At 42.5% G+C, this 26,418-nt stretch overlaps 1 protein-coding gene across 5 annotated transcripts in view; it reads left to right on the forward strand.

Annotated features, from left to right (window-relative positions):
• The window catches only part of DIP2C (disco interacting protein 2 homolog C), a 324,193-nt gene that overhangs the window by 205,024 nt on the left and 92,751 nt on the right, over positions 1-26,418 (forward strand). For all 5 annotated transcript variants that reach the window (XM_035128998.2, XM_035128997.2, XM_035129000.2 and 2 more), the window contains 5 exons: positions 5,243-5,368; positions 6,699-6,908; positions 23,162-23,293; positions 23,921-24,040; positions 24,410-24,607. In XM_035128998.2, the coding sequence (XP_034984889.1) occupies positions 5,243-5,368; positions 6,699-6,908; positions 23,162-23,293; positions 23,921-24,040; positions 24,410-24,607 (786 nt within the window). The remainder of the gene's footprint in view (positions 1-5,242; positions 5,369-6,698; positions 6,909-23,161; positions 23,294-23,920; positions 24,041-24,409; positions 24,608-26,418) is intronic.

Here is a 26,418-nt window from a genome sequence, read left to right on the forward strand (position 1 = left end):
CACGTCGAAAAGGTAAAATGAGATGGATATCTTTCTGTAGTCTGGTCTTTAAGCAGAAACAGGATACACATGTATCACAGATAATTTAGTGAAATGCATAGGGTTGAACTTGATGCCTTTAGAACTCCCCCATTTGGTTTGCACCAGATTAATCAGTATGAATTTACACTTTTTAGCTAAAAGAATAGGAGACCCAAGCAATATGATGAATAGGCTCGTTCCCTTGCAGTCACATGGCAGGCTTCATAAGGAGGTTGAAAGAATCTTGGCCTACTAACATGGAAACTTTAAATATTTACTAGGTAACACTTGATTGTACTGAGAAAGGCATGCAGTGCTTTGAGCCAATGTGGAAGTAATAAATCACCTACAGGCTACAGTGCATTAGGTTTTTTTCTGTGTCTCTAGAACTCTGCTGAAATTACCAAGATATGGAAGTCTTTTCTGTAAAGGGGAAAAGCTTTGTTTATTGTATTCGATAAGAGACAGGAAGAGTCGTTCCATGCTTAAAGAGAGCAAGCTCGGTTTCCTCTGGATCTAGGAAGTTGCAGAACCTGCAAGAAATCATTACATTATCTGTGCTTTTGAGGCAGTTATCTTTTCTTTTGTGAAGTAAAGGAGTCGTTAGATTTGGAAACTGTAGCTTTGCTGCCACTGCAGGTGGTTTGGGGAAGGGGTGCAGATGGATGAACTAGGAAGCAAACAGGCAGGTGGGTACGTGACTGCCTTATTAACCACTGCAGAGATCTTCATTGCAATCCAGTGTCTGCACTGCAAGATGATACGATTTGATACGAGAGAGAGAAAGATAGTACTTTTTAGAAGAGAATTTATGCACCACCTTTTTTTGCAAAACATCAAAATATTGCAGGGGACATGGACCTCATCCTTTATTGGACTTCTGCTTTGTTAGAACATGAGGAGACACATTTCCTGTATTCTCTGCAGAATGCTACCCTCCTTTGTTGTCGGAAGTTCTGATCGCCGCAAGCTCACTTCATAATCTCTCCATGCGTTTGGCAGCGTGCCTGTGGCCAAAGCCAACCACGTAGTGAAATTTCGGTAAAATAAATGATGGCGTGAAGCTGCCCCAACAAGCAAGAGTGTTAAATAAAAATGGAAATGTTTTTGTGTTGGGGACAGAATTAAAAACAACTAGACATTTACAGAGAGAGACCCAGCGTTTCAACCCATATCTGCTGCAGTCATATGGAAAGAAGTGGGAGTCTGGTTTAAGGAGCAAAAACGACATGTGAGCTGGAGGAACTGAACCTTCTCCATTCCTATAGCCCATACCTGGAATTTCCTCCCAATGCCACCCCACCCCCTGGTTCCAGTAACAAGTGAGGCTGCCAGGAAGAACAGTTCAGGAGTGGAGGGGCTAATTAGTGGATGCAGGGAAGAGTTTTTCCCCACACACCCATGCTCCCTTTTTGAAATCTGACCATCACCCTGTGAATGCACAGAATCTGACCTCAAGGACAGAGAGAGCCCTAAACGTCAACAAGGGAGATCTCGCTTAAACCTCTGCACAGCCATGAAGCCTTGCGGTGCTCGCTATTACTCATGTGATCCACCTCTCCAGGTTGTTTTGAGGATAAAACTGTGCAAAGCATTGGCAATAATAATAATAATAATAATAATAATAATAATAATAATAGCCACATCTACTTTATCCCTAACTTTTACTATTTATTAGCAGGCCACCTAGAATAAATGCTTGACAGGTTGAGTAATGAATCTTGCACAGGCATCCTCAGCACAAGTCAAGCAATTAGCCTTCGCAATCTTGTCACTTCATTTTGCACTGTTTATATTGATTCTCTAAGAATAGCAAGAAGCACAAATTGAATCCAGTGTATCAGCCAGCCAACCAAGAAGGGAAAAAAAGATCAAAGTAAAGGAAACGGAAGGGTAATATATCTGCTAGAATAGAGCAGAGTGGTTATGTTTTATTCAGCGGATCACATTTTTTTATTCTGGCTTTTCTTAAGAAGAGAGAGAAGCGGGCAGGAGAAGCAGAGGAACCCCCACAAGACAATAGCAACCCTGTTTTTTTAAAATATAAAGGCACATGGAAAAAAAGTGGCTGTACTGTGTTCAAACTGAACAGCAGAGAAAATACAGTTTGAACTGTAGCAGCAGATACAAAACAACAGTTTATACTCCAAAGGTTTGTCTTCAAAGGAATGCCCTGAGATCCTTTTTAAAAGTTAATAAGGACATACATTGGCTAAAATGAGCAGATACATTATTATCTGCCTGTTCAATAGGCCGTTGTAGGCCATGGGTCTAAGCTAACAAAAAGAAAAAATTCTGAATTCTTCCGCAGAACAGTATCTGTGTGATAGAGTATTAACACCCTGATTTTACCTATGTGGAATTGAAAATAAATGCTAGCCCTATATTACTCTAATACAGTGGAACCTCGGTTTATGAATTTTCGGTTTACGAATGCCGCGGACCCATCTGGAACGGATTAATTCACTTTCCATTACTTTCAATGGGAAAGTTTGCTTCAGTTTATGAACGCTTCAGTTTATGAGCAGACTTCCGGAACCAATTACACCCATGCTTCGGGTTAAGTACGCTTCAGGTTGAGTACTCCGCGGACCCATCTGGAACGGATTAATCCACTTTCCATTACTTTCAATGGGAAAGTTCGCTTCAGTTTATGAACGCTTCAGTTTAAGTACTCCGCGGACCGTCTGGAACAGATTAATCCACTTTCCATTACTTTCAATGGGAAAGTTCGCTTCAGTTTATGAACGCTTCAGTTTATGAACAGACTTCCGGAACCAATTGTGTTCATAACCCCCCCCCCCGACAGTTCTCTGTTTGAAGATGTTCTCTCTCTCTCTCTCTCTCTCTCTCTCTCTCTCTCTCTCTCTCTCTCTCTCTCTAAGAGTTGTCTAGTCCAGGTTGTTAGCAATGTTTCAAATCTCAGAGTGGGAGAAAGCTCCCCTTTCCCTGTTTTTTATAAGCTCACCCTCACTATATTTATTCGGAAACACTTTTGTTTTGTTTTGTTTTCCCAGTAAACTTAGTATCCTTATCATTGTTGCATTACACTAGAAATATACTTTCATACCCTCCATCAGTGAAGATGGTTCAAAATTTATCCTTTAAACAACAGACAAGATGCAAGTACTTTTCTTAATCCATGTTTAGATGTAAAACAACAACAACATAATCCATGTCTGTTTTTCCTTATTCTGTTCACTTTCCTGCCCACTTGCTGTCTCTCAGCAAAAGCAGTGTGTCTTCAAAGAGACCTTGTCTATCTGAAACATGACTGTAATCTTAAAGGCTATTTCACAAATGCATTCTACTCGCTGTGATCTAATTTTGAGCCTTTATTAGCTAATATAACTATAGAAGTGTTCTGTACTTATGGCATAAAAGCCAACACAGGCTTCAGAATCGGATCATTTAGATGCTTTCCAAGCAATCTCGCTTTTAGTTCTCAAAATATGTATACCAGTATTTTTTTTTTGAATAATTTTTATTATTTTCGCTTACATCCCCTTAACATAAACAGATAAGACATACATCTTATTCACAAATCCCCAAATACAAATACAAGATAAACAATCCAATACATCTGTTCTGCCGAACTAGACTTCCCCTCTACAATCATTTTGGTTTTATTTGTTATATTCTAAATAATGCGCTTTTCCCCGATCTATACCATCTTTCCCTATATAATCATCTCTTTTACATGTACAATTACTTTACAATAGTAGGTATTACATCATTCCAAGCAATCTCCCTTTTAGTTCTCAAAATATGTATACCAGTAGGTTAGACTCAGATACAGTCATACTTTGAGTAGATCCATTGAAATCAGTGGGTCTCAAGTCAGTCATCACCAACTTTTAGTGGGTCGCTAAGTACAATTATATCCGTATCCAATCCCATGAATTTTATAAAGTAATTCAATAAGGCAAAATATATTTCTAAGATCAGCAAGTGATGGGGCTTCTCTGAAATCCTTGGGCTGTTTCTGTTGTTAGTACAAAATGCATTAAGTCTGAAATGCAATGCTTCATCTGATTAGTCTTGCTTTGTTTCCAGATACTGTAAGTTCCAAGTTGGATGGCAGACTACCTTAAACTATGCAGATTGGGGTTGAAGTGCTAACATCCCCTGCTTTTCTCCCTGGCAGTGCAGCTGTGCTTTAACAGCTGCATGGCAGGCAGAAATTCAGAATGCAAGACAAGCTTATAGTGGGGAAAACTAACTTGTGAATTTACTAGAAGCCCTCATAAAGGAACATCACTTCTTTGAGCTTTGCCTCAAACTAGAGTAGAGTTTGAATATTTGTTGAGACAGTAATCGAATTTAGTAATCCTGTCCTATATAGTAGAGGTGGCTTACCTGCAGCTCTCCAGATGTTGCTAGACTACAACTCCCATCATCCCTGACCATTCACCATGCTAGCTGAGGCTCATGGGAAATGGAGTCCAAAAGCATTTGTAGCCCCAGAGTTTCCTCATCCCTTCTATATAATGATGCTTTGTAGGCAAATGTGTTGAGAATGACTATGCTCCTGCATTTGCTGATCACACTGTCTTTCTTTCTTAGATTTGTATACTGCCTTAGATTACAAAAAGTGACTTTAGAATAGTTTACAGTACACTAAAAACAGTAAAACAGTTTTTAAAAACCCCAGTCCAAATAATAGCAAAAACTAATTAAGAACAACAGCACCAAATGAAGCTAGCAGCCAACTAGAGAGACATCAAACTGAAAAGGTTATAATCATCGTGTAAAACACATCCTTTGTACTGTAGCTCTCAGCTTTTTCCATACAATAAACCATTCTTAGCACCGGAACTTGTTTCACAGCGAGTGTGTTTAGTATTATTGTAACACCTTTTAGCACTAGTCGTCCAATACATGCCTTCCTGCTTTATTTCTCTGAGAACCCCTGCAAAATTGGGTACTTCCTCCTGATTATTATTGTTATTTCCTTTATGAAGATGTGAGGCATCTTGAAGCAATATATAATGCAGTAAAGCATATATAAACAATTACAAATGTAAAAACAGTTTAAAAATGTGTACATATTTTTTAAAAAACAAACAAACAAACAGCTGAATAACAAATACACGTGAAGCAGTGTTCTGAAGTGTGCATAAGTATGTCTCTGACTAAGGAATTTACACGGTAAAAGTTGCCTGTGTTCGTGACCTCTCCTGCTGGCATTCCAAAACTGATATTTAGGTTTTCATTCCAGATGTTCATACAGAAGCAGTCCAGGCAGCTCTTGCAAAACATAAAGAAAGGAAGATGGCAGTGCCTATGCCATCCAAGCGACGTTCATTGGTGGTGCAAACATCGATGGACGCCTACACACCTCCAGGTAAGAAACTAACACAACATCCATTAATGTGAAATTTCAAAGCTTTTTTTTTTTTTAGCAGTTTGCTAATCGCAAGTTAGCATTAATTTGTTATGATTGTATCACAATTGGATGCATTTTAAAAGTGGGAAGAATGGTTGCAGGACAGCCTCAGATTGGCAGTAGTTCCGGCCCCACTCGGAAACAGTGTGATAGGGTCATGTTTATTTGTAAATAAGTAGTTTTGTGATGAACGGGACTAACTTCCAAGTATGCTTATAAGGGATTGCAGCTAGGGCTGGGCAATACCAGGTTTTCAACATCGCAATATATCGCCAGCTGTGCAGAGGCACTGGGTGGCTTCGCGGTTTCCCCACACTGTGATTTTTGCATGGCAAGTGCACACACAACATGATTCGCAATGTATTGCCAGGTCAAAAATTATGAAACCGATACCATGATAAGGACTTGGTTTTGGACGATATATTACCCAGCACTACAATGCAAATCGATTTGCAATAGATTGCCAGGTCAAAAACGATATGGACTTCAGACTGGTTTTGGACAGTATATCGATAACTGGAGCCCAAATCAGCCTGGCTTTTTGTGCATGTCTGAGCAGCCCCACCTATTAAGATGCACAGGTGGAGCACTGCTTTGGATCCCACTTCCATGGGAAATCATATCAAAGAAGGGCTTCTTCTGTTGTGGTGCACAGGGCCCACAGGACAACAACGGTTTGTATTTTTGGCATAAGTCTAAAATGTCCTTGTAGCCAAGAAGTTGAATGAACATGAATCTCACTGAATTCATTGGGATTTAACTGCAGCCAGGTCTGTGGGCATAGGTCTGGATCTTCATTCTGCCAAGCCTTCAGCGCCTGAGCATCAGAGCACTTTTGCATATAAACTGGGCTGAAATGATAACTTTTTAGTTGAAAGGGTGCAGTTCCCTCCCAAACATTGCCTTTCTTGCTGCTGTTACCCCTCTCCAATTCTACTTCGACCAGCCTTGTCCCCCCCGCCCCAAATGACTACTTTTGAAGGTAAAGTGTACTTCTTGGGTAGAGAAACACTTGTGCTTCAGGTGACTAATAGGGTAAACATAGCCTTATTTTGACAGATCTTCCTCTGTCAATTCTCCAGTTTTCGTGTTCTTCTAACAAAACACATAGTGAAACGTGTTGCATATGAAACTCTATGTTCAATTCAACTGTCTATATTACTGCTTTCAAATTGCTCACATGTTTTTTTTTGGGGGGGGTGGAACCACTGTGCCTCGAACTGTGCCACTTTGTCTCTGTGTTCATTGTCTTCCCATTAAAGCTTTTGTCACCTTTTTGCAATCTTAGATACCTCATCTGGTTCAGAAGACGAAGGCTCTGTACAGGGCGATTCGCAGGGAACTCCAACGTCAAGCCAAGGGAGTATAAATATGGAACACTGGATCAGCCAAGCCATCCATGGCTCTACCACATCTACAACATCTTCATCTTCAACGCAAAGTGGCGGCAGCGGTGCTGCACATAGGCTAGCTGATGTAATGGCGCAAACGCATATAGGTGTGTTTACTTCCAGTTTTATCTCTCTTTCCTTTCCCCCTGCGCATACAGCGTATGTCCTTTGGACCTCAGAATGCCCTGGTATTCTTTGAAAGGTTTTCTACCATTTACTGAAACGGGTGAAAGTCATTCAGGGCCCAGTTTGGGTATCTTTCCCACCAGCTCTTCTGTTGTTGTTGTTGTTGTTGTTGTTGTTGTTGTTGTTGTTGTTGTTGTTGTTGTTGTTGTTTTAAAAAAATCCTCTGGTACTATTAATTAGATGATAGACTTTCAGAATTCAGAGAATGAGTGAGATAATAACTTTCTTAGGACCAAGCAAGGTTTACCATGTTTTTCGTAAGCTTTTGGATTGCACAGAACACTGTTGGGAAATTCTATTCCATCTTTAGTGCAGGCATGGAACTATTGCATGTCACGTGTCTGTTTACATACCAGCACAGATTGCTGGGAATGTCCATTGTGTATAGCTTTTGCTTTTGAGACTCTCTCTGAGGAGACGAAGGAGAGACGACATGTTTTCTTTGTCCTGATTTATGCTTAATAAATCTGCTTGTTATTATGCTTTCACAAGCCTCCTCACACTGCTTCCTGTTCGTGCAGCACACTCTGCTAATATAGTGTACTCAGACTTTTAAAGTCTGGCTCGCTGGTTAACGTTGCACCAGAGATCGGGGGATCATCCAGCATGTCGGCTGGAAGGGCATGATCCAGCTGGGGGCTAGCCAGCCGGCCTCTCGACCCCCTCTGGATGCTGACAAACACTTCATCATATTGGGTATTCAAGGGTGAACATGGGGATATATACTGTACTTTTCTGTGTCTAAGACTAAGTTATTTTAATTAAAAGATCATCTTAAGAAATGTGGGTTGTCTTATACATGGATAGTGTGTAGGGGTGACGGAGGACTTGTTCCTGCCGTGAGCAGGAGATTGTCAGTTGCGCTGGAGCAGTGGATGCATCAATGGCTGGTGTCTATTGGTTGTCTCTGCACTGATTGGCACAACTCTGGACAACCCCCCGCCCCCCCAAAGCTCAACAACCTCTCCCCATTTTTGTAATTTGGAGTGCCCCAAAATAGGGGTCGTCTTATACATGGGGGGGGTGTTATACACAGAAAAATATAGTATATCTCTTTCTGAGCAAGCACAAGTATCTGTGAGCAGACTGATGTTTTAGTCAAGATGGTAATGGAGGATGTTTGAAAACAAAAATGTGGCAGGAATTCTTTTTATGTTCTTAAATTCTGTTCACATGGCTAGCCGTGTCGAATGACCATACGTAGGAGGGGCAGAATGGGATCTGGGCAGCAGGCCCTGCTCCATCCTCTGCATGGTAAGATGTGTTCACATGAATGGGCCATACAAACATATAAGCTATTCGCTTGCAGTTGGGGCCCCTGCAAATGCAGGTTTTGTGTTGACGTGGAGAATCCTATATCTGTAGGGTCTGTTCAAATAAACAAATGATGGGGGCAGGATGTGCCAGTGGCTATCCTACTCTGCCTTCTTGCTTGAGATTTGTGACTGTACATGGGTGATCTGGGCGGAGCTAGACCTACAAATCAGCACCTAGTTCATTGAAGGCAAGTGTCATCAATGCCCATGAGATTTACTTGTAAGTAAACATTCCAGCCTAATCCTAAACACGTTTACATGGAAGTAAATCTCACTTTTTTCTATAGGATTTACTCTTTAGGTAATAAAGGGGGAGATGTCAGCGACGGTCTCTGAGGGTGGAAGACCATTGCAACCTAATGCAATTTATTCTTGATGATTTGTATTTGGTTCTATACATTTGAATTTGGTCCTATGCATTTCTGTGATTTCCTTAAAATATGGCTTACTCTTAAGCCATTGCAGCTTTAACTAGCCTACAATCTCGCCTTGTATTGAGGCTTCACTAAGAAGCGATGGGGGTGGTTCTGAAAATACAAAAGCTTTCTCAGTAACCTTTTTTTTTGTTTTTAGCCCTTTTAACTAGGACAGGGGTCAGCAAACTTTTTCAGCAGGGGGCCGGTCCACTGTCCCTCAGACCTTATGGGGGCCAGACTATTTTTTGAAAAAAAGGAAAAAAGAATGAATTCCTATGCCCCACAAATAACCCAGAGATGCATTTTAAATAAAAGGACACATTCTACTCATTTAAAAACATGCTGATTCCCGGACCGTCCGCGGGCCGGATTTAGAAGGCGGTTGGGCCGCATCCGGCCCCCGGGCCTTAGTTTGGGGGAACCCCTGAACTGGGATATGAGAAAAAGAAGACAAGGCCCTTGCAGCTTCCATATGTGTGTAAAAGAGAGGATTTTGGCAGGTGTAGCTTGCCATAATGAAATCCCCTCTTCTACGCAGCTATTAAAGCTGTAGGAGCCCCCCCCCTTTTCTGTTCGAGTTGTAAGAAGAAAGGTGAAAGTTAATTTAGGCACAGAAGGTACAGAGTTAGTATGAACCGAACTGGGTGATATTTCAGTGTATTGAGTGCTACATCTTGAACCTCTGTTCCTTCTCTTTTTCCTGGGAAGTCCGGAAGACTCTTCCCCCCCTACGTTGGTACCTACATTTGGCCTTTGTAAAATGTAAACCTTCAGTCCTGTGCATGCTTTCTTGGGAGCAAGCCACACCAACTCTCCAGAGTTTAGTCCTCCCATATGGAAGCTTGGGTCCTTAGTGTGCCTGTTCTCTCTCTCTCTCTCTCTCTCTCTCTCTCTCTCTCTCTCTCTCTCTCTCTCTCTCCCTAATTCTAGAGAGCGAAACCAAGACTAATAATAATTTAAGATGCAATACTAAACCCTCTCACCTGTATGAGCTCCAGTGAATTCAGTATGACATAGTTAGGCTTGCAAGTAACCTTTCTAGAAGTAGTGTAGGAAAACCTGAAATAGCCAATGCCATGCCTGAGGACTGAAATAAGGAGCTAGAAACAAACAAACAAAAAACTATGCACATTTTCCTGTGAGTATGCACCATTGAGCACAATGGGATTTACCTTTAAGTGGGGATGTATAGCATTGCCTTATTAATCTCTCTACAATATTAATCTTGTTCTACTTCACAACTTTTCCCCATCCTTAAGTGAATGCTGCATTTGTTCAATGTAACTCTCAACTTGAAGCTCATCTCTGCTCTCCGAAATATTTTTCAGGAACCTCTGAGGTTCTTCTACAGGTGGTTGTCCCTATTTGGAATTCCTCTGTGACTTCCTCTCGGAGTACAGGAGGAAGTTATGACGAATTAAATTTCATCCCATTTCTGAAAGGTTGCATTAGTCACAATGTCTGAATGTTGCATTTAAATATATCTTTATAAAAATAATGTGGCATGTTGTTAATTTTAGACTTGGCGCAGTAACTCTTGCTATTTCTTTTCTTGTATATGTTTGTTGGTGTTGGGGAAAAGATGTTATTCTCAAGAGACTGATGCCTGAATTCATAGTTCCCCAGAGTGTAGAGACCCTAGAAAGCTGGGTAGTGGATCAAATTCTGGACTCCTTTGCACCCTGAATGAAGAGCACTGGTTGTGGTTATTATTATTATTATTTATTATTATTTATACCCCACCCATCTGGTTGGGCTTCCCCCGCCACTCTGGGCAGCTTCTAACAAATACCAAAATACATTAAAATATCACAGATTAAAAACTTCCCTAAACAGGGCTGCCTTTAGGTGTTTTCTAAATGTCAGATAGTTGTTTATCTCCTTGACCTCCGATGGGAGGGCGTTCCACAGGGCAGGCGCCACTACCGATAAGGCCCTCTGACTGGTTCCCTGTAGCTTTGCTTCTCGCAGTGAGGGAACCGCCAGAAAGCCCTCGGCCCTGGATCTCAGTGTCCGGGCTGAACAATGGGGGTGGAGACGCTCCTTCAGGTATATAGGACCAAGGCCGTTTAGGGCTTTAAAGGTCAGCACCAACACTTTGAATTGTGCTTGGAAACGTACTGGGAGCCAATGTAGGTCTCTTAGGACCAGTGTTATGTGGTCTCGGCGGCCGCTCCCAGTCACAAGTCTAGCTGCCGCATTCTGGATTAATTGCAGTTTCCGGGTCACCTTCAAAGGTAGCCCCACGTAAAGCGCATTGCAGTAGTCAAAGCGGGAGATAACTAGAGCATGTGCCACTCTGGTGAGATTAGATCAGATTAGAACCTACACACATTACATCTGTGAATGCAGGTCCTTCTGATGCAATTCAAGGCAGGTCTGCGTACACATGACAAACTGCACATAAACCTAATATAGGTTCTTCCAACTGACCCTTTCTACCAGGAGACTGTGTGAGCCAACTGGGAGCCTATAGGTTCTTAAGTGCGTTTACTAAGAATATTTATATGCTGGGTTTTTTGAGCCCATAAATGGATAGAAGCAAACAAATGGATAAATGGATAGAAGCAAACAAGTGGTTGATAAAGTGATTACAAAACCCAGAAGCGCTGGGAAAATACAAAAACCCCAGAAGGGCCAGAAAAATCATACCTGATCCCATATGGGTCCAGAGAACAGGGGTCACAACTGAGAAAGGCCTCTCGTGTGTTTCTGCCAATTGCAAGGGCTTAGCTTGATTGTTTTAGAAACATAGGGAGCTCCCTTGGATTGAGTCGGTCCATTGTCCCAGCCAGCTCAGTACTGTCTTCATCAGTAGTGGGTGAACCTCAAACTTGCAGGATCTACTTTGCATTTTCCCATGCACAAGTTAAGGTGAGCACATGGCAAATGTTTCCAGGAAACAAGAACCACCCACTCCATACTTAGAATCATAGAATTGTAGAATTGGAAGGGACCGAGGGTCGTGTAGTCCAACACCCTGCAATGCAGGAATCTCAACTAAAGCATCCACGACAGATGGCCATTCAGTCTGTGCTTAAAAAAAAATACCCAGATGAAGCAGAGTCCACCACCTCCTGAGGGAGCTTGGATCCATTGAGTCAAGTCCTACCTTCCAGAGCAGGAGCAAACAAACTTGCTCCATCTTCCATGTGACAACCCTTTAGATATTTGAAGATGGCTTTTCTCCCCAGTTTGGGTGACTGCTCAGGCCTTCAGTCTTCACTGTGGAGATTTCTCCTGACAGCAAGCATAACACACGATGGGCTTGTCATGTGAATCACGCTTTCACTGGCTGAATGCGTAGACTGATCCTAATGTCACTTTGTATAAAGGTGTCAAGTCACTACTTCCCCCTTTTCTTTTTTAAAAAAGCCCAGACTGTGAAAGGAATCCAAGGACCGGGTTGGTACCAGGCACGTCTGTAGTTTTGACTGAAGTTCAATTCCAGCTTCTTAATTAGATGGGAGACAGGTGCTCAGAGCGACCTCTCTCTTCATGATGGGAATGCAAGACCGGTCTCCTTAAATGCTTGTTAGCAGGTAGCGAACGGGAGTAAGCTGCTTTCAAGTTTCTCTCCCAGAGCAGAGAAATTGTAGAAGCCTACATTTTTTATTTTATTTTTTGAAAAATGGAATAGAAAGTCTGACTTTAATAGGTCCAGTGGTAGTTCTTTCTCTTATTATAAAGAAGAGAGATTCCTGCAGACTGTGTCCCTGCCCACAAGGTAGGATTTTAAAGAGAAGCAGTCCAGTAATCAGAGTGCTTCATTCATGCTCTAAAAATAGGACAGCACGCTGGGGCAATCTCCCCTTCCCAGCACCGTTACTCAGAAATAACATTGTACATTTGATGACGCTGAAATACAAATTCCCATGCTTCCCTTTGGAAAACACCCTCTGTAAATTACTCTTGACTGTGGGAGACATGGTATTATGACAAACTGCTGCATTCTGAAAGTGCTAATTGTGACAAATGTGAATTTTTCAAAGGCAGCACTCAATACCTCTGGCTGTGAAGAATGGAAAAACTCCATTCTGAACTCAGTAGGGATCAGGGTCCAAGGTGAAATCTTTACCCCCTTCTTCAGATGCTGAAGAACCCCCAAGGAAGAGTATCGAGCGGGTATGGGGGACCATAACAGGAAATATAACTGGGTTTCAAAGTAACAGCAAACTTGCCCAAGGGTTGTCCAGGCCTCTTATGCAGTGCTATTTATTTGAATTGTGGTTTGTTGACTTGCGCAGGTGTCCATAAATGTAGCAGGCATAAATTGTTGTTGCAGTTGGAAATGAAGGGGGCATCCTAGACAAAAACTGATTCTGCCTGGCTCTTTGGGGGCAGAGAGACTGGACAATCCAGAGCATAGCTACTCAGAAGTCAGCCCCACTGAATTCAATGAGACTTGCTGTCAGGAAAGTGTGCATTGCTTTATACGGTAGCTTTAGAATATCCCTCTTGGGGTGTAACTCAAGTGAAGAGGCCAAGTGTAAAAAAAATGGCAGCAGGAGGCCCATATTTATCCCTGCCCCCAAAATCGCATGGCTCATATTGCTCCCCACCATTGTCATGTTGGACACGACTTTCTGAAGCAGGAAGCCTGCATGATTAAGAAGCCTAAATGGCCAGGATTCTAAACCACACAGTTAGGTTCCCTAGGTAGAGCAAGCACCCTGCTTCAGAGGTTATGCCCAGCACAGTAACGATGTGGGTGAGAGTAGCTGCACACCTATGGGGACAGAGCTCAATGTGAGGAACTGCAGCATTTGACCACACTTGCCCTCTTCAGGCATGTAATGGCCTGATGAGGTCTAATGTTAATCCTCACTGATGAGCACAGAAGAAGACTCCTGCTGAGACCCTGGCTCATCTTGTCCAGCATCTTGTTCTCAATGCGGCCGGCCATATGGCTAGGCCATATGGGAAATCTGTAAGCAGGACATGAGTGCAACAGCACTCTCCTCGATTGTGCTTCTCAGTAACTGGTAGTCAGAGACATCCTGCTTCTGAAATGGAAGGTATTGACATCGAAGACAACTGTGCATATATTTTGTGTGTGAACCTTTGGGACTGTTGTTCTTGGGACCTTGTGTGCTAAACCAGTGTTTCTCAACCAGTGTGCCTCCAGATGTTTTGGGACTACAACTCCCATCATCCCTAGCTAGCAAGACCAGTGGTCAGGAATGATGGGAGTTGTAGTCCCAAAACATCTGGAGGCACACTGGTTGAGAAACACTGTGCTAAACCCATCTCATGCTCAAGTAGTTTTAACTTTGCTGAAGCATCCTCAGGATGGTCCCACATTTTCTTACATTGACAGCGAGTTCTTATGCCTCCATGCACCGCAATTAAATTGAGGGGAACTGCTTCTAGGTAATTACTAGAGCTCAGTTCTGTTTGACCAATATTACATCCTTCATGTAGTACAGAGAGTAGTTCAGCAATTGTCGTTGGCAGCGAATTTCCATTTGCAAGTTAACCTTTGAAATCCTTTGAAACAGATGCATAATGTTCCAAACAGAAATTAGAACAGAATTAGCAGAGAATTATTGGAACAAGTTGCCAGGCCCAACTTCCATGCATGGTAGTTGCATAAGCGTTGATGCACAATTTGTCAAAAATACCATGTGTCAAAGTATTGCTCTGGTGTCCCATATTTTTAGTCCTTTAAAATGAGATTCAACACTAAAACTCCTAAACATACTAATACTAAGATTCCCTTACATCAGAAGCCTCAGTTGTGCCTTGAATGAATACATACATTGGACTCACTAAGATTATATCAAGGCTATTGAGCAAGAGTAGGATCAAGCTCTTCTCCCACCCCACTCTCAAAAACCCTCTGGGTCGTCTTCAATGACCGCATCAAATTCTAAACAAGGTAGTGGGACAACATAGTTTTCATGCCATCATTGTTTCGCTTTATTTATATTGCTCATGGACATGCTGGAAAGGCAAAGGACCACTGCCAAACTGCCTTTTGAGGGTGGTCTTTCAATAAGCACATTATTTTGTCACATTATTATTGTTTCCCAGCGTCACTTATCTTGTACCACCCAAGCTCTCTACCTCTTACTGCTGGGTAGTGCCCACTGTACTTACCTTGGTCTGGAGACTGGAAATAGTGGTAGGATTCGTTGTACAAATGAAATAGTGCAGGCTGATTAGAAAACAGAAGACATGGTCAAAAACGCAGAAGTTGAAGCCAATTAATGGGAATTGTTGGAATTTTAATAGAGCAACGAAGGTAACACTTTTGGTAGTTAGTGACCATTGGAAAAGCAAAATTATGGAAGTGCCATTGCATAAGGAAGAAAGTATTGGATGACCAAACCTTGTTTCTTTAAATGAGCTAATTTTAGACGGCGAGTAATGCTTTGTTCTAGTAACTGGAATTAAAAAGGGAATTCCCAGTTCCCAGCAGTGTTTATTTTTGGTAATGGAAAGGTGGCTACGCAGCATTCTGGCTAGAACACTCGTCAAAGAATTGTAGAGCTGGCAGACACCAGAACACCTTTTGGCTGGCTCAGAAGTTGGCTGGATTCTTATTTTAAGAAAAATGGTTGAATCATGTAACTCCACTGAAGGTGGGAACTCTGTCCTATGAATTCAGGACAACTTCTTCTTTTTTACCCCCCCCCCCAAAAAAATTGATCATTTGAATGAAATGACATTTAAATAATTCACCATTCCCAGTGGCCTAACTATTCTCTTATATGAGTATTTTTAGTTGCAAATTACTATTATTGTATCTAAATAAAATATTCCGGATCGCAGTTCGTAACCCGAAAAGTTCGTAACCCGAACGCTGCGCAAAGCGCCATTTTGCGCATGCGCAAAGCGCGATTTTCGCACTTTGCGCATGCGCAGACCGCGCGCGCCGCTTCTGCTCACGCGGCGAAAACACTTCCGGGTTTGCACAGTTCGTAACCCGAACTGTTCGCAAACCGAGGTGTTCGTAACCCGAGGTACGACTGTACCCCTATTTTGGCGCAGTTGCTGCTGCACCACACTTCTCCTAATCTGCTTTCCTAAAGTACCGGTACCTGCCACGTGGCAAATTAATAATCTTTCTTCATCTCCCCCTTGCATCACTCAGGCCCGACATGAAATGAGAGTCTGATTGGCAACCAAACAGAAGCAAACATGAAATTATAGTATTTTAATTTAATTCTGCAGTGAATTGTAACTTATGGCCCTAGTAAAATGATGCAGACCATTTTGATCCGGTGGCAGAAATGTCTATAGTTCTTGTTGGAGAGCAGCTGTTTGAACTTGTGGGTTTACAGATTGAATTTATTGAAAGGGACCGGGATATGGGGCAATGCAAATGAATATGCTTGTGAAGGGAAGATGTACTTTGAAGTCTTACAGCTGTCACTGTTCCTATATTTATCATCAACATATGTTGATCAGAGTCATTTTTCTTCTGAAACAACTTAATTTTACTTAATGGGCCTGCTGAGCTCTCGTCGCAGAGGTTGAGTCCTCAGCATAGCTTGGCGGCTACCCCCCCCTAAATGACTTATTTTGGATCTGGTATGTCATCTTAAAGCCATTTAGGCAGTGCATACATTCACAGAGTTAATTTTCTTTTTCCCATATGCAATACATAATTTCAGTGACAGACACAATATGCAAAATGCATTCTCGCCCACCACCACATTTTTTTGTGTAGTTCAAGAGTTACAGTGAACAGGTGCAGATGGGGAAGTTTGCATTCGGTATTCCTCCTGCTGTTCAGAAGCTTGACCCTTGCGAAAAGTCATAGTTCAGAAGGAGGGATGAGTTCCAATCATTCTTCCAGCTACATCATGGTTGAGGGTGGCACTGAACCACTTGGCTAACTTCATCACTTCTTCCAAGCTTTGTAGCTGGCTGCCCTGCCAACTAACTGCTACTAAGGAATGGTTTCAAGTAGAAGTCCCTCTTGCTCATCTTACCAGGGATTGGGAAGAACAGAAGGCAATTCCACATAGCTTTTTATAGACAGCATGGTACATGCCTGCAGCCTTTAATATTTTTTTTAAAGTAAGATACTCTCCTTCCTAGAAGTAAAGTTGGAGGAAACTGTGCAGACAACCTTCTAAGCAATTTCTGTAAGATAAGCAGATCTAGTTGCTCCCACCTTTCAGTGTCTTTAGCCAATGAGTGAAGTCTGATTGACAAGTGCATTGTTTTGACTATATTACAAAGGTGGCCAACTCCCAAGAGACTGCGATCTACTCACAGAGTTAAAAACTGGCAGTGATCTACCCCCTTTTGGGGGGTTCAGGCCAAAGTCGTTGAGCTTCTTTTAGGAAGGAGGAAGACCCATTTTTGGGGGGGGGGGTTCGGGTCAAAGTTGTTGAGTTTTTTCAGGAAGGAGGTAAAATGCTGAGCTTTTTAAAGGGAAGCCACAGTTGTTCAGTTTCTTTGTGGAGAGCCAATGATCTACCAGTGATCTATTGCAGACGTCCAGTGATCTACCAGTAGATCACGATCTACCTGTTGGACATGCCTGGACTTAAGAATCGTTTCCTAACCTTTAGAATTTCCATAGATCCAGAGGCCTGCTAAATATTGCAAAGAGGCTTAGACATCTCCAGGGGATGCTGGTTCATTTGGGTGGATGGGGCACTGCCCCACCTAGCAGTTTACCTGCAGCCTGCCTCCTACCTGCCTTCTTACAAACAGTCCAAGGGATATCACTGTCACTCAGCTGTCTGCCTAGCCTTTTGCTTTGCCAGTTGGGCGCATGCCACCTCTGGACATGTTTCTTTCTATGCATGAGCGGAAGTCCAGGTGCTCGTTAAGAATTCACTGTACTGCATAGTTAACTCACAGTACAGTAGTATATAGGTCTACTTAGAAGGAAATCTCTCTGCGTTTAATGGGGCTTAGTCCCAGGTAAGAAAGCACAGGATTTCAGCCTCGGCTTCCTTGTGAGGAAGCTGGGGGGAAGGTTCATGGTATGGGGATCATTATCAGTACAGAACGAGCAGAACTAAAATATAAGCAGCCTACATTGTTTCTTCCATTGTCTCCTGAGCGGTAGACTTGTAATTTGGGGAACCGGGTTCGTGTCTCCGCTCCTCCACATGCAGCTGCTGGGTGACCTTGGGCTAGTCACACTTCTGTGAAGTCTCTCAGCCCCACTCACCTCACAGAGTGTTTGTTGTGGGGGAGGAAGGGAAATGAGAAGGTTAGCTGCTTTGAGACTCCTTCGGGTAGTGATAAAGCAGGATATCAAATCTAAACTCTTCTTCCTCCTCCTCCTCCTCCTCCTCCTCCTCTTCTTCTTCTTCTTCTTCTTCTTCTTCTTCTTCTTCTTCTTCTTCTTCTTCTTCTTCTTCTTCTTCTTCTTCTTCTTCTTCTTCCTGAGACAAACGGATGCCAGCAAGAACTTGGTTTAAAGTTATTTTATAAAAGAAGGGTATGAATTCAAATAATAATTTTGACAGAATCAAATTGTAAATTAGAGAGAGAGAGAGAGAGAGAGAAAGAGAGAGAGAGAGAGAGAGAGAGAGAGAGAGAGAGAGAGAGAGAGAGAGAGCATAGCATTAAAAAATCCTGTTAGTTACCTCAGTGATTTTGCTGTTGGGGCAGAACATTGGAAAATAAGAGAAGGCTATATTAGGGGAAATTAATACTGACTGTGCCTACTAGGCATGATGACTACTCTCTGGGTCCACAGCTGGAGACAGCAATGCTTCTGAATACCTGTTGCTTGAAACCACAGGAGGGTAAAATGCTTTAATCCTTTTTGCTGGTTTCCCATAGGATTCTGGCATGATCTTTTTTTTTTTTAAATGGAAGCAAATTGTTCTGCTTTCCACAGACCCTTACTCCTACGGTAGTGACTACAGGGTTATGACAACTCCTCTTAGGAATCAGTCCCCTGTGCATATTAACCCAAGCGCAGTCAGCAGAGCATGTCTAAGCTCACAATTGAACACCATTGGAACTTCTGGATCTAAAACTCAGGCCAGGTTAAAACTGGTTGAAGCTCTGGACCTGTATTAATGCGGGTGGTGGGAAATGAGCAAAACAACGATGAAGTAATTGAGTTCAAAATGTGAAATTTCACGGGCGCTTAGGGTATTTTATTTATTTATTTCTTTTCCCACCAAGGTTGGCAAACAGTTTTTAGCTTGTTTGTTTCCCGAGAGATGTACAAGTTCAGAATACTTTTTTAGTCCACAAAAGCTTATGCTATAATAGATTTTTTAGTCTTTATGATATCACAAGATGTATTTTCTAGTACCTTATATCATGTGTGCCTTTGGGGAGGGGGGGGGGGAGAGAAGGGACACATATTTTGGGAACTGCATCTGTACCCCCAACCACTTTAATCTGGTTTTGACATGGTTTATTATTCTTCACAAACCTGGGAGTTAAAGAGTAATTCATCATCAATGTACAAAGGCAATTTGTCGCTGTACATAAATAGCTGAAGCTCACATACTTGTAGGAAAATATTTCAGGTATCTTGTACAGTCATTCCATTCATGTGCACTTTGAAGTGCTCCTCATGTTTTTGAATCAAGCTACTCTTCTTCCAAAGATGGCTCTTAAAGATTGTAACAAGAAATAACCCAGGAATAACCTCAAATAGATATTCAGGCTAAATGTGCCCACTCATGATGCAAAGGATGATTGCAGAATCTTCCCCCAGTTGATTCCACTCTAGCTATTTTCTCAGTAGGCACCTGTAGACCACTGTTGGTAAGACATTTACCATCTTCCCCTGTTACATCTGAATTCACCTCTGTGTGAATTGTGTTGGATCTATTGACACGGATGCCTTGGAATATATTGTACTGAGTGGACAGCCGTGTCTTAATCCCATGATTTTTGCCTCATTGCTTTGAATGTTTATATCTTGCTTCTCCTTTGGCATTCTCTAGGGAGCCCACAAAACAAAAATTGCACAAAGCAATTGGAAGCGAGAAACCAATGCCCAAATAATTATAGGAATCATAATGTGAATGAAGAAAAGAACAATTGCTTGTTTTATGTGTTGTTGTCCCCAACGCCCATGATCTGGGTCACCAGCAATGCTGGTAAAGGGAGGGAATGGTGTGATTAGCTTGTGCTAGAGATGGTCTTCCTGTAACGACTTGATTCCTTTGAGCGCTGATGTCTTGAATCTGTAGATAATGGAGCATGCATTCCTTTTTAGAAATCTATGCCTTGGTTAAACTCAATGGCAATTATTCCTAATGGTTTCAGTATGGCTTAGGGGCATGGCACGATCCCCTCTTGATGGGATGGCACTTTTGATCACTTAGCCTTCTGAATAGGAAACTTGTTTAAGCATGAGATGCTGTCGCTTCCTGCCTCCTGTAGCTATGCACAGATTCAGAAAAGACAGCGCAGAGAGTGCAAGCCGAAAAGCGGCCGAGGGGAAAAAATAAATTGGGAAAGCGATGGGTTACTGAGCTGTGAAAGGAGAGGATTAGCTTGCGAATTGTTTAACAAACGTCACAAGGCAGGTCACTCACCAAGTCATGCTGGCTTCTGGTAATGCAGCCTGTGCTGTTGAGAAATGATCAAAATAGCAACTGTGTCTAAAAATAGGCTAGTGATGCTCTTGGTCCACACAAATCGTTAGAAGTTGCATACCTGTAGGACGATGGCAAAAATTGTACGATCACTGAGTTGGAAGGGACCTCACAAAGGTCCTCTAGTCCAACCCCTTGCAATGCAGGAATCTCAACTAAAGCATACAGATGACCGAGTCTTTTTATATTGCCCTAGCCTTTAACGCTTTTTAAAAAATTTAGAATGAAATCAAACTGTGAAACTATGGCTGCAATCCTGTCTTTGTTTGTGTGGAAGTGAGCCCCAGTGATTCCAGCAGAACTTACTCCTGAGTAGGAGGAGGAGAAAGTTGGAACTTACTTCTATGTGTGCCTAGAAATTGGAGTCTCAAGCTGACACAAAAAGTATTACTCAGTAAAATGTAAGAACTAGAGTCCTCTGTCACCATAAGGACTTAACCAGTTTACTATGGCACATGGACTAGAGCAGGCTTCCACAAACTGCGGCCCTCCAGATGTCTTGGCCTACAACTCCCATGATCCCTAGCTAACAGGACCAATGGTCAGGGATGATGGGAATTGTAGTCCAAAACATCTGGAGGGCCGAAGTTTGGGGATGCCTGGACTAGAGTCTACTTCATCAGATGTGCATCATTACAAAATAATTTGAGAAATACCGTGTTTCTCCTAAAATAAGACAGTCCTCAAAAATAAGCCATGTCAGGCTTTTCATTAGTAGAATAAATATAAGATATCCCCCGAAAATAAGCCGGGGGTGGGAGCCGCTTTAGGGAGCGCAGCGCAGCGCGAAGAGCCTGGTGAGAGGCAGCTGCGGCTGCAGGTGAAGCCCGGGATCTGTGTGGGCGACTGGGGGCGAACGCCCTGAGCGCTGCGGCGGTGGCGAAGAGGCGCCCGATCAGCTGAGAAGCGGGCTGATTGGGCGCCTCTTCACTACCGCCGCAGCGCTCAGGGCGCTCGTCCCCAGTCGCCCACGCAGATCCCGGGCTTCACCTGCAGCCGCAGCTGCCTCTCACCAGGCTCTTCGCGCTGCGCTGCGCTCCCCGAAGCGGCTCCCATGCAGTCGCCTCTTGCCGGTTCCTCCGCCGCCGCTTCTCTCACAGCCGCCTCTGCGGCTGCTTCCTGCTCCGCCGACGCGTTTGGATCCTTGGATCACTGCGTTTCATCTGCTCCCCAGCAGCACGCAAATGGGAGGGCCGGAACCCCGCTGAGCTCCGCAGCTCCGCAGTATTACGGTATTATTGTGCTTTGTTACAAGGGCAGCCTTGCCATTTTTATTTTCTGCTCCCCGGCTCTCAACGGGTCGGGGGTCGGCACAGCATGCTGTTGCCAGCTCCCGCTCGAAAAAATAAGACATCCCCCGAAAATAAGCCGTGGTGTGTTTTTTTGGAGGAAAAATAAATATAAGACGTGTCTTATTTTAGGAGAAACACGGTAGACTGAAAACTGCAACTTATTACCATGCTTAAAACTATGGAGAGACCTGGTCTGAATAAAGACATTGGATTCTTATCTCATTATACATGATATCTTTAGCCATCTCACCCCTTGCTTTTTCCTGTAAGACAAATTGCAGTCGTTAAGTCGTCAACAGCTATCAGACAGTCAATCACCCTTTCCCCCCACCCTTCTGAGCAATAGCCCTCCCCACCCTCTCACTATATACTGTATAAGCGTCTGGTGACTTCTGTTTCAGTGTATCTGAAGAAGTGTGTGTGCATGCACACGAAAGCTCATACCAATGGCAAACTTAGTTGGTCTCTAAGGTGCTGCTGGAAGGAATTTTTTTACAGTGGTGCCTCGACTTATGAATTTAATCCGTTCTGAAGGCACCTTCGTAAGTCGAAAAATTCGTAAGTCGAAAAACGCCATTGGAAACACAATTTTCCATAGGAATGCATTGGAAACAGAAAAATTCATTAGTCGAAGCAACCCTATCTAAAAATTAGTCGAAAAATCCCTATCTAAAATCACCACGGTTGTTGAGTCGTTTGTAAGTCGAGGTACCACTGTATTTTGTTTCGACTACATCAGACCAACACGGCTACCTACCTGTAACTAGATGTGCATTCAGTTATTTGTGTTACTCTGAACACATCCCCTCTGACCACCACCACCACCGGGTCATATCACAAACTCTTTTTGCAACTACCCTTGGTTTCAGAAGCTGTTCGCCATGCAATAGACCTTTTTTTAAAACAACAACAACAACAACAACAACAACAACAGTATATTAATGTTTTGATTTTAGATGGCTGGTTCTCTCCTATACCCCACTTCTTCCGGTCTAACAAATACTTATGCATCTTTCAAGTATGGGTACCAGAAATTATTTATGGTTTAATGTTTATCCTGCTTTCAATTTGAGGAATGTTCTTCTTTTTTGTGGGTACAGACTCTTGCGCAGCTTGAGTGCATAGCTTGTGCTTGTGGGATTCCCAGAGGCATCCGGTTATCCACTGGGAGAATGGAAGAGGCTGGATGGGCCTTTGGTGTGATCTACCGTGTTTCTCCAAAAATAAGACACCGTCTTATATTTATTTTTCCTCAAAAAAAACACACAGTGGCTTATTTTTTTATTAAGTATGGTACAGTTTAACCTACAAGGTTAAACTGCCTATCACTATGGCTTATTTTCGGGGTATGGCTTATTTTCGGGGTATGGCTTATTTTCGGAGAAACACGAAGGCTCCCCTTGTGTTCTTATGGGCTTTAAGTGAGACTATTTTCATCTGAATTCCTGAAACTGGTTCTGCGTTAAATGCAAAAGTGCATTAACTGCAACAGCATGTTACAAAAGTGTTAACTTTATAGAACGAGGGTTTGGATTGTGTAGCAAGAAAACTTCACTCAAAAGTATGTGAAGAGATTATGAAAAGGTTTGAATTTATTTCTGCAGAAAACCATTCCGCACCTCCAGATGTTACCACTTACACCTCAGAACACTCAATACAAGTAGAAAGACCACAAGGTTCAACATCGAGGGTGGCACCAAAATATGGAAATGCTGAACTTATGGAAACTGGCGATGGTAATTATGGCTTATAAAAATTATGTAGGAGTGCATGAGCCACAGGAGGGAATGTTTGGCTAAATAGGCCATTTAATGAGAATACCCCCCCCCCCGGGGCAAAAAAAAAGTTTGGGTCAGTTCACATTTCTGCCAAGAAGATGACCAGGAAAGAGAAGAAAGTGTGAAATGTCTGTGTTCTGCATGTTTTTAGGTACTGGGAGGAAAACCCCAGAGACGTGAAAAAACTCAGGAAAAGAACAAGTTGTTTCACAAGTACCCACTATAGCTAGTTAGTGAAATTGCTTACTTGTTAGAGGTGCTGGAATTTGCTTCCTGGACAAATTAACAGGATTTTTTAAAGGCTGGCAGTATGCCTAAACCCAAAGTAGGTTTATATATATAAACACTGGAAGGCATATATGATTTTAGATGTCCAGTGACAGTGGACCTTGGCACGACCACTGTTGTAACCCACGACCAGCAGTTCCCAGATATAAAGGTCATGCCAGCAAAAAGGCTATTCACCATTTTGCACAGATGCTACACATCTTGGAACTTTGTCCAGTCTGTAGGTAACAAGCTGTCAGGGGTGTGCAACTGGATAACCTGCCTATTTGAATTTGCCTTCCTTTTTCTTTTCTGCAGGAGTTCCAGTAAGCAGCAGAGTGTCGGCAAAAATTCAGCAGTTGGTCAACACCTTAAAACGACCCAAACGGCCCCCATTACGAGAGTTCTTTGTAGATGACTTTGAAGAATTATTAGAAGGTAAAATAGTTTGACTCCCCTGACCAAGTTTTTGTACTGGGTTTGTAAAAGTACTGTTCATTTTTTGTGTGTGCTTGAAAAAAATGTTTTACAGCAAGTGATCTTGGATTCTGAACGCAGATTTTAATTGCACAAACTACCGTAGCTTTTTATGCATTTGATCTGCTGGCCTGGTGTTTGTTTGTTTGTTTGTTTGTGAAAGGAGCAGTGTGGTTGCGGGGTAGAGTATGAGAGGTGTACAGAAGAAGATCAGAAACCAGGATAGAGTTGTTTCACATTGCATGTACATCATTTGATTTCTCAAAAGCAGATGTTGAATTATCAATAGGCATAATAAAGCATGGAGTAACGCTCTCTTACAACTGTAAGTTCAACAGCCAGACCCAAACCAACCAAAGCCAGAGGGAGCGCAGATGTTGGCGATGCGTGGAGAACAGCTGGGCGTGGTTACGAATTGGCCTCCATCTCTTGAAGCAGCATTGCAACGATGGGGAACCATTTCCCCGAAAGCTCCTTGTCTAACCACTATGGACACCAATGGAAAACCACTATATATTCTCACTTACGGTCAGCAACCTTTTGAATTTCCTTGCCACTCCCCATACCCCAAGTTAAGAAAATAGAACTCTGTGTTTTCATCTTTGATCATTACCAAATATGCATCTTACACTTCCTTGGATCCTTTTTTTTTAAAAAAAATACATCTATTGTGTTGTTGTTGTTGTTGAGGCTATGTACTTATACAGTGGTACCTCTACTTATGAATTTAATGCGTTCCGAACGCACATTCGTAAGTCAAAGAAAATTGTAAGTCGAATCCCATAGGAATGCATTGGGAGAAGAAATTCATAAGTCGAAGCAACCCTATCTAAAAATTCATAAGTAGAAAAAAATCCTATCTAAACAGCATGCAAGATGGCGGACAGAGCTCCATTCGTAAGTAGAAACATTCGTAAGTCAAGTCGTTCGTAAGTAGAGGTACCACTGTACATTTATCTGAGGGAGTAGAGCTGATGGGAAAGTTCATTGGAGGGGGGCATACTTTGACTTTGTGAAGCCCTATGCTGAATCCAGAACTCCCCACTTAATAGGTTTGCTAGTTGCAATGATTGGGAAGTGGGGTGGGGTAGAATCTCCTTGAGAGATTCTGGAGAGCCTGTGTCAATTGGCATTAAAGCACAGGGCTAGGATATTAGTCTGATTCCTTATAGAGATAATAATAATAATAATAATAATAATAATAATAATAATAATAATAATAATAATTTATTATTTATACCCCGCCCATCTGGCCGGGTTCCCCCAGCCACTCTGGGCGGCTTCCAACAAAACAGTAAAATACAGAAACATGCAAACTGCTGTACATAGGTTTGGTAAGAGTATGAGATGAGATGTCCTTATTAATATCTAAGGTTGGCTGGTTTTCTTTCGCTGGATTTTATTGAAATGCAAGTTACCCCGCAAAGACTTCCCATGACTGAAGATGTGCAAAAGTCTTGAGTGTTGTGAATGAAATTATTGATATAAAGATTCAAATTTCAAACCATTGCAAGGGTTCAAGAAGCAGTGAGTTATATGCACTGCATACTCTTCACACAACATGTTTGCATATGTATACCAGCACAGAAATAATTAGTGAGACTAATGTGCACACTATCCCTAAAGTAATTCCTTCTGCCTTTAATCAAATGTACAATTTTCTGTCTTAAATACATACTCCGTAGCCGCCTGTGCAGTTTCAGTTTTGCAGAGGCTGCTACGGACCTCAGCGCAACACATTTTGCTTATACAGTGTGAGTTGAGCTACTCTCGGCCCCATCCTGATGGCCCTTGGTAGCAGGGGCCAATCCTCGCCCAAGCCATGTCCTCTTCTGGGCATGGCAACCTGGTCGTTCCTCATTTAATGCTAGTGGAATTGGAACCCACGTCACAAGAGTCGTATGATGCAGACCATATCAATAAGCTGTTGTGTTTGTTGTGATACTGAAAAAAAACAAACCCATTGACAATTATTTGCAGCTGTCTTTTGGCAAACGTGGAACTGCTGTACATAGGTTTGGTAAGAGTATTCTGGTGTGCTGTGGCTGAGTTGGTGCTGTGTGGTGGTGACAATCCTACTGTACATTATACGGAAGCTAATTTTGTAGTTTGTTTTCTGCTGGCACACCTGTCTGCCCACAAGCGCTACTCGGGCAGCCTTTACACTTAACACATTTGTGATAAGGCACTAGTGAGGAAATGATCTGGCCAGAAGGCTTTGTGCCAAATGATGCAAATGCACCTTAGTCAAGCTCTGCTTTTTAAGAAGTCTGGCAGACTTACCAGTTTGAAAGTTGGGTTACTTAGGATCAGATGAAAAGCAGTATGTTCCCCCTATA

This window comes from Zootoca vivipara, chromosome 12 (genome assembly GCF_963506605.1).
Source record: "Zootoca vivipara chromosome 12, rZooViv1.1, whole genome shotgun sequence".
Classification (NCBI taxonomy): Eukaryota; Metazoa; Chordata; class Lepidosauria; order Squamata; family Lacertidae; genus Zootoca; species Zootoca vivipara.